The 13,515-nt window shown below is 29.5% G+C and overlaps 1 protein-coding gene across 1 annotated transcript in view; it reads left to right on the top strand.

The window, feature by feature from the left end:
• The window catches only part of LOC107441346 (adenosine deaminase), a 33,107-nt gene extending 20,070 nt beyond the window's left edge, over positions 1–13,037 (top strand). The window contains exons 6-8 of the mRNA XM_016054571.4: positions 8,743–8,984; positions 11,394–11,520; positions 12,591–13,037. Of these exons, the coding sequence (XP_015910057.2) occupies positions 8,743–8,984; positions 11,394–11,520; positions 12,591–12,701 (480 nt within the window). The 3' untranslated portion in view covers positions 12,702–13,037. The remainder of the gene's footprint in view (positions 1–8,742; positions 8,985–11,393; positions 11,521–12,590) is intronic.
• The last annotated feature ends 478 nt before the right edge of the window (positions 13,038–13,515 follow it).

A 13,515-nucleotide genomic window follows, 5' to 3' on the forward strand; every position in this document is an offset into this window, starting at 1 on the left:
TAAGTTATGGAATTATTATGGCGATCAGGAATGCTTCAGGCTAAATTTTAAAAAACATGAAATATATTTTATGACAGAAATTTATTTACCACAATAAGTTTGAGGGACCTCTGGATTCCCTGATCATTTTGACCCGACTCTTCTTGTTGTAGTTTTTCCCATTTATATAGTTTAAGAAATATTGAGTAGTTTTGTATTAATCATTTTTCTCTTGAGATGTGTGATAAGTTTTTTAGTTATCTAGGAGAGTAAGGGGAGAGTAAAACTTCGTCTTATCTGACTGTTTTATTACCCGGTTTACCCTTTTCCACATTAAACCGGATTTTCGGGAGTCTACTGTGCTAAATATTGACTATTTGTACTATTGCAGCTCTAGTACAATGTGTATCTTAAAGATTTTCTGAAAAACAAATTTTTAAAATTTCAGATTGTTACTTACTTACTTTATTTACAAAAATTGGGCACTTGGGCCACTTAGCGGCTCCTATCCCATACATCTGGAAATTTACAGAAAATTTATAGTAATAACATTTTGAATTTAGCAGTCGATGTGGTAGCTAATAGAAAAACAAGCACTTTGCTTGAGTAAATATAACATTTGAATATCTGATTCATCGAATCTAAGTTGACATATATAAATATAAACATAATTTGACATTTTCAGATATTTACAAAAATTTAGATTAATTTTTAGAGCAATATTAACATTTTGAAGTGGTGAAAAATGTAATTGGATATTTTATTCATACACTGTTTTAATGCAATTTAATAGGTGTATTTAAATGGGAAATTTTGTGCTTTTAGTTTTCAATTTTAAAGTGCATGTTTATGTTAGAAAGGCGGCTTTCTGTATTGAATTAAATTCAATCCACTCTTTTTATTTGGTAAAGACAGTAACAGTTTTGAAAATATCAAAAAAAATTTTTTTTTTCTTTCCTTCAACTAAAGGTATGTTTTATTTTTTTAATGGGTGCAAACTTTCACGCTTTTCGAACAAAAAAAATTTCCCTGATGTAGTTAAATGTCAAAATAACTTTCTGCTTTTTATTTACCTAAACAAACTATTAGCTATTCAAACAAACATTTAAATTTTTATTATGTAATGTTAGTCAAAATCCTTTTAACCTACATTTATAAGACTAAGATTGTAATAAAACAGTTTAAATATAATAAAAAATAATGTACTAAATCTGAAAATATTATACACCCTAGTGGAAATAAAAGTATTCCTTCCTTCAAGGAAACGCTTTTATTGAAGCTTACGGGTAGCAATAAGGTATGGTCGTGGTGCGATTGCATTTCGGTCATTGTAATTTCGGTATTGCAATTTTACAAAACTAATTTCATAAAAATTACTTTAATATAAATGAATAACGGATTATTGGTTAACTACAAACCTGTTACAGGTTTTAAAAATCTTACTAGTTTAAAAAGAGTCCTAACTCACGGAACCCTTGTGATCTTTCTATGGAATCCTGGAGGTCCACGAAACACCATTTACTAGCCGTTAACCTGGAATGTTCTTTACACTACTTCGTGAAAAGTAACCGCCACCAACCGCCATGTTTGTCATTTAATAAAAGTTTATAAGTACAGTAAAATAAGATACATATAAGAAACTGTAAAGTTATTTTTACGAGACAATATAAAGTAAGAATCATTTATTTAGCTTGCATATATGCACTAATTCTTCAAAATGAGTTTGTGAATCAAACATACCCATAGCAAAAAATTGTCAAGAACAAAAGACGAATTCTATCTAGGCTTAATGGGTGTAATAATAGGATGGGATTAGATAGAATCTTAATGGGATAGAATCTTAATAATCTTAATGGGATTAGATAGAAATTAATACATTATAAAATCACTTAATGCAGTTTACAGAGACTTGGAAATTTAAATATATATATCCTCATTACACAACTAAAAATATTCATACACATTTTTAATCCATTTTTACCTTGCGTCCTTTCAATGACGTGCTTCATTATTAGTATTTATTTTGCGGAAACAGGGAAGTTCTACCAATTGCAATATATTTAAGATATAAATACTTAAATTTAGATCGAAAGTCAAAGCATCTTTGTTTTTTAAAAAGCTAAGTTGTAAGTAAACGAACGAAATCAATAATACAAATACGAACAACCACTTTTCTGGTGTTATTGCTTTTCATATACTGACTACTTTTTGGAGTCGGGCATTAACATACTCAGATATGACTGTAATTTCACAGAGGCTTCACAGCCAACACTTGAATCTTTTTTGCCAAAGTCATTTAGTCTCAGCCATTATACCATTTCATCAGATGAAGGAGTGAGATGTCCAGAGTACACTACATATCAAGTCGGGCATTAACGTTGATAAAGTTCGCGTTGATCCAACTGTGAACTTTAGATTGTGCAGATGAAAGAATCATTGATGGTAGCTGCCAACATTAGCCGATTCGTTATTGATTGTAAACATATAACGTGGGAAATCAAAACGCGCCAACATTGAAGTTTTCGGAAGCAAAAATGTTTAACGTATGGTGTGAAGGGAGAGATCTTGGTGTATGGAGCTTTCAATAATCTTTTAAATTGTATAGTAAAACTCTATTTAGTGTTAACTTAAAAAAAGTGCTTTTTCATAAAGCTTTCAGGATTTTCCAACATCAAATTCGGAGATACATTATTCCACAGTTTTTACAGTGCATAGGTTGCGCTGTTATTCACAAAATGTTGTTTCTAATCCCACTTGCCAATATCAACAGGTCTACTTGGTGAAGCCTAACGAATTTAAGGCAGATGGCGCTTTTCTTGTCAGTGGCGCCATCTATGGCAAAGTATGCGATTTCAGTCACACACACGTCTCAGCCCGTTTATAAGGATCCATTCATACATCCATTCTTTTATTCACAGATCGTAATTTTGACCTGAACCAGAGAACGATCAGTCTCCAATTTAATACCCCCTGAGGTAGTGATTTAGTATGGGAACGTAGAGGACATTGTGATCTGACAGATTTTACGTGAACCAGTCGCTATTTACAACGCTGGGAAACTTTGACCGTTGGGCTCATGACCCCTTGGTCATGGGCCCAATGCCTTTCCAACGAAGCTATCCCGGCCCTATAAAATAAAATGGTTGAATCAGCCTATTATTACTATGAGTATACTGTCAAATACTACACTTTCTGCCAAATATTTTACAGAGTAGTAGACAATTAAAACTAAAACTCTCGGAATATTTGGTGATTTTTTTAAACACTTTAAAGGCCTGATCATGTTTCATAAGAACTTTTGAATCATTTACATGCCTTGAAAATAAAATGTAGAAAAAAGGAATCATTCATTGAAACAAACACTTAGCTACCACAAGAAGAAATTTACCCAAAAAGCATTGAAAGTTGACAGGACTGTCAACTTTCTTGCATTTTGAAGCTAGTAGATATTAAATAAATAGTTCTCATAGTCAATGAATTTCTAGTTCTAGTTTGAAAAGGCTGTTTTAAAAAAATAATAAAAAATTTTACCTATACTATATTTTACCAGTTTTTAATTAATTCTTTTTATATTGAAATTAAAATTATTTTGCATGTAGGAATGGTACCGTTAATGTCCTTGACGTTTTTAAATACAATGCAATTCTTTTGCATTTATATTGTAAGTGTTTCTAAGTTTTTTCCTCAAACAATTTAATAGTGGTAGAAAAGTACTATTAAGATTTACTATTGAATAACCTTTGTATGTTAAAATAAAGTTTAAAAATGAGAAACTTCTGCTACCACTTTTTTCTTGCTTAAAAAAGGAACCCGAATTTTTAAAGAACGCTGAGCAGAATTGGGTTTTACCAAATGTACCCACAAAAATATATCCCCATTAACATGTTGAATGCCATGGGGGTCACCGGTGACCGGCCAAGCCAAGATAATTAGAAACTCATTTTTCGAGTAAATTTTTAATATTTGTATATTATTATCGTTACTAAAATGGTTAGAAGAAATAAATGCGATATAGAACACACAAAAATAGTTTTATTTATATACATACACAGATATACCAACTTGCTCTGGACAGCGAATAAATATTTTCAATTGTGATTATTAATTGTGATTCTTGATTAAATAAATTCAATTTAGTAGATTTTTATCCACCACTATTTCTAAACAATTCGTAGGCTTATATAATTCACCACTTTTAAATGATATGTCATGCAAAACTTTCTAAAAAACTAGAAAACTCTGTCCAATATTTGCAAAATTAGTTTCTAGTTATATACCGTTGTGGCCAGACGGGCAAGCCATGTAAAATTAGCTTGGCATTCAACGCATTAATGCAAAACCCATACGGAAGAGCAAATTGCAGTCGAAAATTTTTGTCAGGAGGCACATTTACTATTCCTAATTTACCACTCGATTTATACGAATATTTGTATATAAATATTTAGATTGGTGGTAAATTTTAAGAATTAGCATTTTATTATTGGTTTAATAAATTAAATTTAGAATGATTTTTTTCACTACTACATACAAACTACTTAAAGATATATATTTAAAATCTATTAATTGTGCAGAGAAGTTTTAGGTGCGGGCAAAATATTATACAAAATAAGTTTAACTGGAATTAGGTACTTGTACAATTACCCACACATGTGATCTATGACGTCAGCGCCATCTAATCGATTATAAGCAAAATGGCATGTTAAAGTTGAGCTAAGTTTTTCCACATAAGTTGGAATGTTAATTAACGTGAAGTTCATTAAATACAACTTACTTAACTTAGATTTATTATTTGTTTATGCATTTTATTGTAACCGTGATATATTTTTTGTTTTGTGTACCTGGCAACTTCGATGCATAATTAGTTTTTTTTTAATGTTCTACATGGCTTCATGCATGTCTTTGTGTTAAGTAAAAAATATGTATCGAAAGAATCAATAGCTTTGTGACAAAATCTTTCTGTACGAATATAGAATGTGTCGCTTAAGAGAATTGATACTCAACAGGCTTGGTTTACTCGAAATAGAAAGGGAAAGAACAGTTGATAGCGTAAACAAATGCCATGCTTTAACAACGAATCAGGATCGAGATACCCACTCAACGTCACTTGCAGTAAAATTTCTAAAAGAGCATTCGAAAACTACACTGTTTATATTCCTAATAATATATATATAAAAAAATATTTCGGTTAAAGAATCTCTGCGAGGAATTTCTGTTTTCCGATTATTAAATTGGAAAAGTAAATCAGTGAGTTTTCAAACATTCGTTTTATTCGTAAACATTCGTCAGCTTATTTTTATGTATTAATAATATGCGTATTATGCAGTTTAATATGTATTCATATTTGGGCAAAATGAGAATACGCGTTTAAGAAAATTGCACCCGAAAGGGTTAATCATTGTTTCTTTTTAATATCATGAAGAAAAAAAAGCATTTTATTGTTTATGTGAGTCACTCTCAATAGAAAATAAATCTATAGAGAAAATAAATTTCATTCAATATTTTATAGTTCTTACAGTCACAAAGAAAACCAATAAAACATTTTACTTCTCAAATCTTCGTATATATTCTTTACATTTATTGTTCAATTACTCATAAAGCGTTCTGAATGAAAAGGCTTTTTGTAGCTCTTCTAAGAAGGAGTATTGTGCATTAGGCGAATTTTTTTTCTGTTTATTTTGTGCATTATATGTCTATTATATTTTTTAACCCTTTGACTCAGAATTTTTTTAAAACATATTTTTCATGCTTTTTATCATTACTTTAAGTCAAAATATTATATTTAACATTTTAATAATTAATGGATATAATATGCAGCATGAAACCCAGTGCTTTTTTATACGTAAAAGGTAAAATCTTCCAAACATGGCTCACTTCCAAACAATAGTTTTTAAAATTTGCACTTATTTGTAGTTATTTAGATCTAAAAGAAACAGTTATTAATTACTGAAATTTATTTAATTTACAAAATCAATTATTGATAAATTTTTGAGTATAAATGGAAAAAAAAATTCAAACTCCTTTATTTTGGATTTTATATTTTGGTACAAATATAATTCAGATATTCTAACAGATTTTTTAAGTAACTAGTAGACTGTTTTTCATAAATAAAAAATTCTACAATGCATTTTTCTTCTAATAAGAGCGTCAGAAAAAAAATATATAACAGGGACGCCAGTGTCCCATCTGCTTCAAAGGGTTTAAAAGAAACTATCTATGTGCTTTGTTAAATTAGTTTGCATATAAAACACTTACTTGACTAACACTTTCTAGGAAATTTTTTTAGTGGTAACAAAGTTTATGTTTTTCTGTATGATTCTTAAATTAGTAAATTTATTTAATTTATATTTATTTTTCATAACTACAGGTTAATCACTTTAAAAACCATATAAAAATTACTTTGTGCCAGTCCTTTTCTGGTAAGAGTCTAAAATGTTGTAAAATAAATTCTAATAATAAAACATTTCTGCTACCTTTTTTTTAAAAAAAGGGCCGTCTCTTTAATAAGATGTTAGCGCTAGGTTCAGAATGGTTCCAAAAATGTAATGAATTCAATTAAAAATAATAGAAGAAAGTGATAAACTCATCACTTAACAAGTAGTTAAGCTTAGCACCGAAGCTGAGTGCAAGTCATGATGCTTTTATGCAAGGCTATGTGAAAAAAGTTGAATGAAGTTGATTTTATATTAGCATTAGAGTGGTAAATATCGGACAAAGAATATTTCTTACTTTAAATGTCTACTTGAAATGAATTGAAAATTGTTTGATTATTATGTGTAAATTTATTCATTTATATTAAATTAAAATCTTATAAGTTATTCAAATCGTATAGATATTTATGAGAAATTATTATTTATGAACCAGTTTCTCGCTATTTTACCATGTTTGATACATTATTTTTCTGAGCATGCGTTTTCATAAAATTTAAATTGCTTTGTGATTTTAAATTAAAATTTACCTCAGTCGTTGTCAGAAAAAATTACAATGGGGAGCAATTATTTTTTCTGTTACATGAGATTTTTGACCGATTTTACATCTGCACTCTATTTCTTAATACAAGCTATAGTTTTTATGCAATTTAATAGTATATTTCTTACCAGTACTTTTTTTTAAAAATTCACTGAAATAAATACTGAGTGCGCCCACTTCTTTACTCTGCGGGTGTACCGCAGGGTTCAATTCTGGGCCCTGTTATGTACACTGCAGATTTTCCGACTAATGATGATAACCTAATCGAGTTTGTAGCACTATATGCTGATGATACGGCAATCATAACTAAGTCAATGAATACAAAACGCGCTGTTACCCTGCTACAAGTAGTTGAAACATGGTGCAGCAAATGGCTCACAAAACTACACCCCGACAAAAGTCAATTCTTAATCATGAATAGTAAGAAAAAACAACAAAATACTCCCCAAATCTATCTCTTTAATACTGAGATCAAACCAGTGAAACACGTAAAATACCTCGGCATCGCGATCTCATATAATTTGAGCTGGAGTACTCACTTAAACGACATAAGCAAAAGAGCCAGAGGAGCGTTCTTTGCGCTCTAAGTCCTCCTGCATAAGAATTCAAAGCTTTATCTATCAAATAAAAGAACTATCTATATACAAGCGATTCGACCAATTCTTACGTATGCTTGCCCAGCCCTCACTACTATAAGCAACAACCTAAAAAAGAAGCTATCTACAACTGAAGGTAAATTTTTACGCACAATGACTGGCGCCCCAAGGGCGATTAGCAATAGATTACTCAGAAAAGACTTAAACATTGATGATATCAATTGCTTTATAGCTAAATTGACCACAAAATTTTATGGCGACGCAAAAACATGCATCACATCAAATTTCAATAAGTTGTTCGTTCTTGATATAATCCGTGATAATTCGAATTTCAGCCCAATTACCGCCTTTTTATGCTCAGACTGCATACTATCAAAATACTATTAACTTTATCATACAACTCTACTCAAGGGGATCTCCCCAATCCAAAGATGATTTTCCCTTCAAAACTAAAGATTTACTCCTTAAGGACTTGACTTGTTGTTACAACATACTACAACTTCAAAGATATATAGGACCTCCCAGAATACAACAAAACAGAATCGATGAATCGGTTAGTGGCGCTTCGAGCCAAACGCCGAGATAACCCCAATATCCAGCATCCAACTTCTTTACTATATTGGGAGCAGATAAAAAAAGTTATAATCAGAGACTTCAACCAAAGTTTCAGAAATATTTTTCGCAGTGGTAGCAAGGACAGTACTTTTATAGTAGTTTAATAAATTAATCTAGAGATTATGTCCAACAATTTAAAACTTTAAGCGTTTGTATTTACTTTTTCCTAATTTAAATACGGGCTTTTGTTTATCAAAAATGCAGTGTTTTTCACGTTATTCAAAGAAAAAATAGTGCGAAACAGAAAAATTTCAGTATTACTTTGCCCAGGGTCTCAGCGCTTGGAGGATCAAAGCTTTATTGTTAATCAGAGATTATTTACGAAGAAAAAAAGATGTCTGGAAAAAATTAAAATGGTGTGTAGTTGATTATTTTCTTGTTTTAGCTAGGAATTTTTTTTTTAAATAATCGCAAGAGAATATCAAACATTTGCACCTTTTAAATTTTAAATACGTTTGGTGCTTCATGGTTAAATTCTGTGTTGCATTTATGAAAGACTTTATCTTTTTTAATTTACATAATTTTTAATTTTGTTTATTCAGTCTGTTGATAAAAGCTGCTACTCAAAACCTGTTTGTTGTTCTAGCTTGCAGAGAGCTTGGGTATTCATCGGACGGCTCACGCAGGAGAAGCTGGTCCGTCTTCAAATGTCCAAACTGCATTGGAAGAGATGAAAGCAGAGCGTATAGGCCATGGTTATCATGTAGTTGATGATCCAGACTTGTACAAACGATGTCTGAACGACAGGGTACACTTCGAAACATGTCCTTACTCTAGTTGTTTAACTGGATCAGTTCCATTGTCGGCTACGAAGCATCCTATTGTCAGGTCAGCTTTTATATTTATTTCAAATTAAACCTACCTTCAATTTCTAAATTTTTTTTAAACCCTTTTGTTACCAACTTCATATTTAGCCGTCATCCACGACTCACGTGATATCCTGTGCGCCGTATTTAGCTAGCTTCCACGCGATGCCCTGTATGTACGAGCGCCGTAAGTAGCTGACGCGAAACTGCTTGGTAACCGCCCCAAACTGCCACTGGCTAACATTCTATTTACGTTTACGCCAAGATTCCATTTACCTATATTGGATTAATACTATTAAAAGTATATTTTGAATGCGTTCAATAAGTTTTGTAAGTAGGAATAAGTTTCATGTGCTTGTGTTATATGTTGTGAAGCATTTGTCTCACTACACAATTGGAACATGCATCGCTTACACATCGCGTAGTGGTGCGCCGTTCAGAGGCGTCACTTTAGCCAGGGATGCCCCAAGCGACTAAAATTGTAAAGAGTGGTAGAAACTCAATTCACTTTTTATTTATTTATAATCTCTTTTATTATTCAATCGTAAATACTTTTCTGACTTGCAGTTCAAATCATTCACATTTACAATAAAACTTTCTTTGAATTAACATTCAAAAGAAAACTAAAAAAATAAGCTACAAAAAATAGCTAATATTAACTTGTAGAGTTGGAGATACAAAATGTAGAGTTTTATTTGTCGGCACTTTTTACAATTTTAGTCTCCAGTGGCAACGTTGCTTTAGAGGAGCGAACTGCAGTGATGAAAAGTAAATTGTTAAATAGTTCTTATGCCCGACGCTGGGAAAGATTAAGATTTGATATCTTTTGTTAAAGAACGTATAGTTTTCTAATATTTACAAGTATATCGACTTATACCTAAATATGCATCTGAAATCGACAAGCATATCGACCTGTGCCTAAATATGTGCCTAAAATCGACAAGCATATTGACCTTAGATATAGAATATAAACATATTCTGCTAACTAAAATATTTTTTAATAAAAAGAAATGTTTTTTTTTTAATTCTAAATTATTAACCATTCGACAAACGAGTTTCCGAATTTGACATTGCACTTATCTATATTTCACTTATCTATATTTTACTAAGTGTTTAAATGCCTTTGTTTCATTTTTAGAACAAATCGCATTTTCAAAATGTAAAATTGGAAAATCCGTACTACTTTTGGTACTACTTTTTCCTTCTTTTTCAGTAAATAATTGTTAAATATACAATAATTAAATGATTTCAATTGCCCAAAAATTATTTAAATGATTCAATTTTAAAATCTTTTAAACTTACAAAAGTAAGCATGATAAATATTAAAATTAATTTTATTCTATACATTATATAATTTAAAAAATTCATACATTGTCCTGTTAGCTTGAACAATTCATTTGAAAAGAAAACATTACTATTTTTCCCTCAGACTGTTCAATTAATTTCCTCCTAAGATCACAAAATAACAACTATATCTATGATGCAAAATATTGATTGAATCGATGCTATAAATTTACTTTATTGACATAGGAAAGACGTAAACTACATCATTTTTTGTGTTGCTATGGGAACACTTTCGTTTTATAAGGCTTCGGGGAAGAAGAAATTTTCAATTCTTTCATTAAGCTGATATTGACTTTTTTTTTTTTTTTTTTTTTTTTTTTTTTTTTTTTTTTTTTTTTTTTTTTTTTTTTTNCTAACTTAATTACAGATCTTACTGTTGATCTTAATTACATAAGATCGCTCTTTCCGAATGATTTTATAGAAAGTTAATTTCCTCCAAAACGAGCTAAAATTAGAGTTTAGTTTTACGCAAAAGGCCACTTGTTGATGCTAATTTGATAATTTGTTACCCAGATATGTCTCAATTTGTTTCAATTTATTAAAAATAATATTTTAAACTGGAAAAAATATAATTTTTTAAGCAAACGATTCTATAAATGATACATTTAATATATCGTTTTCAAATTTTCGAATAAAATATGTTTCACTAAAATAAGGACACTTTAATTTATTTCACATAAAAAGTATTAATGTAGAATTTTTTTGCATATTAGATTAATAGAAGAAGTCGATGAATAGAATTCAAATTTAGATTAATAAAATTAAACTTAAATTTTATAAATCGGCTTTTGTTTTCGTTGGCAACTTCATTAAGAGAAATGCTTTTTAGTTCGCAGACGATTTATCGCCACCCAAAATAGATATTACTCCATGAGTTAAATCAACGAACTGAAAATGAATTTGTTCTAACCCACCGCTTTCTATCAGATTGATTTAAGAACGACAGAATAAAGTTTCAACATTATTTCAAGAGTTCCTTACTTAACACCAACCTTTGCCTTTTCTTTAGATAAAAGTTATTAATATCTCATCTAAAATTAGAGTTGTAAGAAAATGACCTTATATTTTTTTTATCTCCTCGAAATAGGTTCGCCGAGGACGGAGCTAATTTTTCCATTAGTCGTGATGATCCAACTGTAATACAGAAAACTCTTGACCAGGAATACGAGTTTTTGAGAGGCTTTGGTCTCAAGGATGTCCACTTCACTAGAGCTGTAAGCTGAATGATTAAATATTTGCTGTGACACATTTGTATTTTTAAACATCCGGGCACTGTGAGATAAGGAGAAATCAATATAGCATTATATTGTACGGGTGCTTTTAAAAATACATTTAGCTTACATCCGGATAACTTAATCCAATATGTGACATAAAAATGATTGAGGTTGAATAATTACTCCTTAAAGATTAAAAAAAAGTAGTATTATAATTGTATTCATCATTTAATTATTATTATTTTTCTTTAATTGAATCATTGTGAATATTTTTTTTTGTATAGTATTACAGCTGTTAATTCCTTCGGTTTGCCAATTAAATATATATATATTTTTTTAAATTTTTATAGTTAAAAGTAATAACGCAATTTTCTAAAAACCATATGATGTGATTTGTAAATTTTTAAAAGTAACTAAAATTAGCATTTTTTTAAAATTTAAATTGTTATTTTAATGCAACTCAAAAATGCAAAAAAAAGAAAGAAAAAAAAAGAAGCAATGCATATTTATTTTAATTTTGGATTTTAATTCTAAAATCTATTTTATTTTTGAAATTTTTTGTTGAACTTTTTATTATTGGTGAGCTTTTTTTTAGGATATAATTCAAAATACGCGTTTGAGAAATGAAATGTGTGCTTGAGAAAATGGACATAGACCAAAAGGTGCTTTTGAGAAAATTGACAAAGCTTAAAATGCGAATTGAAAAAAACATGATTTAAAATATGCATTTAAGGAGTAGGTACAGCACATGCTTCATGCACATGTGCATGATACATGCTTTTATAAAAATGTTCTCTAAAAATACTTATTTTAAAATTTTTTCTTAAATTTACTACCACTATTAGAAAAAACAACAACTTTTCAATCTTATTAATTGGTAGGAATGATACCAAGTTATTTATGTCAAACGCGCCTTTTCTCTTTCAAATGTTCAAAACACAAGTTGATATAAAATGCAAATTGCATTTCACCTCATTGTTTGCAAATTTAATTCCACGTAAAAATGAATATTAAAGTATTGTAACTTCGTTTTATGATAACTAAATAGTAATCTTTTTTTTCCCCCTTAGAATTTTAACGCTGCTCGAGCTTGTTTTCTTCCGGAAGATGAAAAAAAGGAACTTTTGATGAAATTGGCTGAAACTTATGGAGTTCAAAATATTTGTACAGTTTGTCAGTAGAAAGGTTCCAGTTGTATGAAATCGAACTCTGTTCTTCATATAACTTTAAAAATTAACCTAAGTTTTTATTTGTCTAAAGACTAAAATTTTATTGTTCGAAGATTCTATTTCATGATGATAAATTTATATACATCGAATATGATAAATTTCACTTTTTTGCTACAATGTAAATAAGAGCATACTTTATGTTGCAAAATTGTTATTGTTATTTTATATTATTATTTTAAAAATCAGTTTATTGTTATGTTTTGAAAAGATTGTGATTATTTTTATGTATGGAAAATTCGCTATTTTTTATCAGCTTTAATAAAGTCTTGTTCTTGTTTAACAAAGTCATTCGAAAGTTCTTATGCAGTTGTAATAATTCTTGTCTGTGACTACTATTGTAAATTTCCCCCTTTTAAAATCCTACTTTTTCAAACTAGTTAGTACAAATTTGTTGTAGTAACTTGTTTAATGTAGCAATGAACAAAATAGTAATAAACGGACAGCTGAATATTTAGTTCACCGATTAGTAAAAGTTTGCATGATTTATAATTAAAAAGGAAATTTTTATCACCAAATTTAAAAAAAAATTATTGCTTAAAATTTTTTATTTCAATGGAATTAAAATCTTATTAAACTAAAGTTTTCCAAATAATAATATTCATTTGCAGCAGTTTTTATACATAGATTAATAAAAAAAAAGAAAAAAAAAAACCGAAATGTAATTTTTTCTTAATGAAACGAAAACTTTATTATGCCTTAAACATAACAAGCAAATTTAAGGCAATGGCGCCTTCTAACGTTCAACTCCGTAGCCTTGCAATTTTGA

The sequence above is a fragment of the Parasteatoda tepidariorum genome, chromosome 9 (genome assembly GCF_043381705.1).
Source record: "Parasteatoda tepidariorum isolate YZ-2023 chromosome 9, CAS_Ptep_4.0, whole genome shotgun sequence".
In the NCBI taxonomy this organism is placed as follows: Eukaryota; Metazoa; Arthropoda; class Arachnida; order Araneae; family Theridiidae; genus Parasteatoda; species Parasteatoda tepidariorum.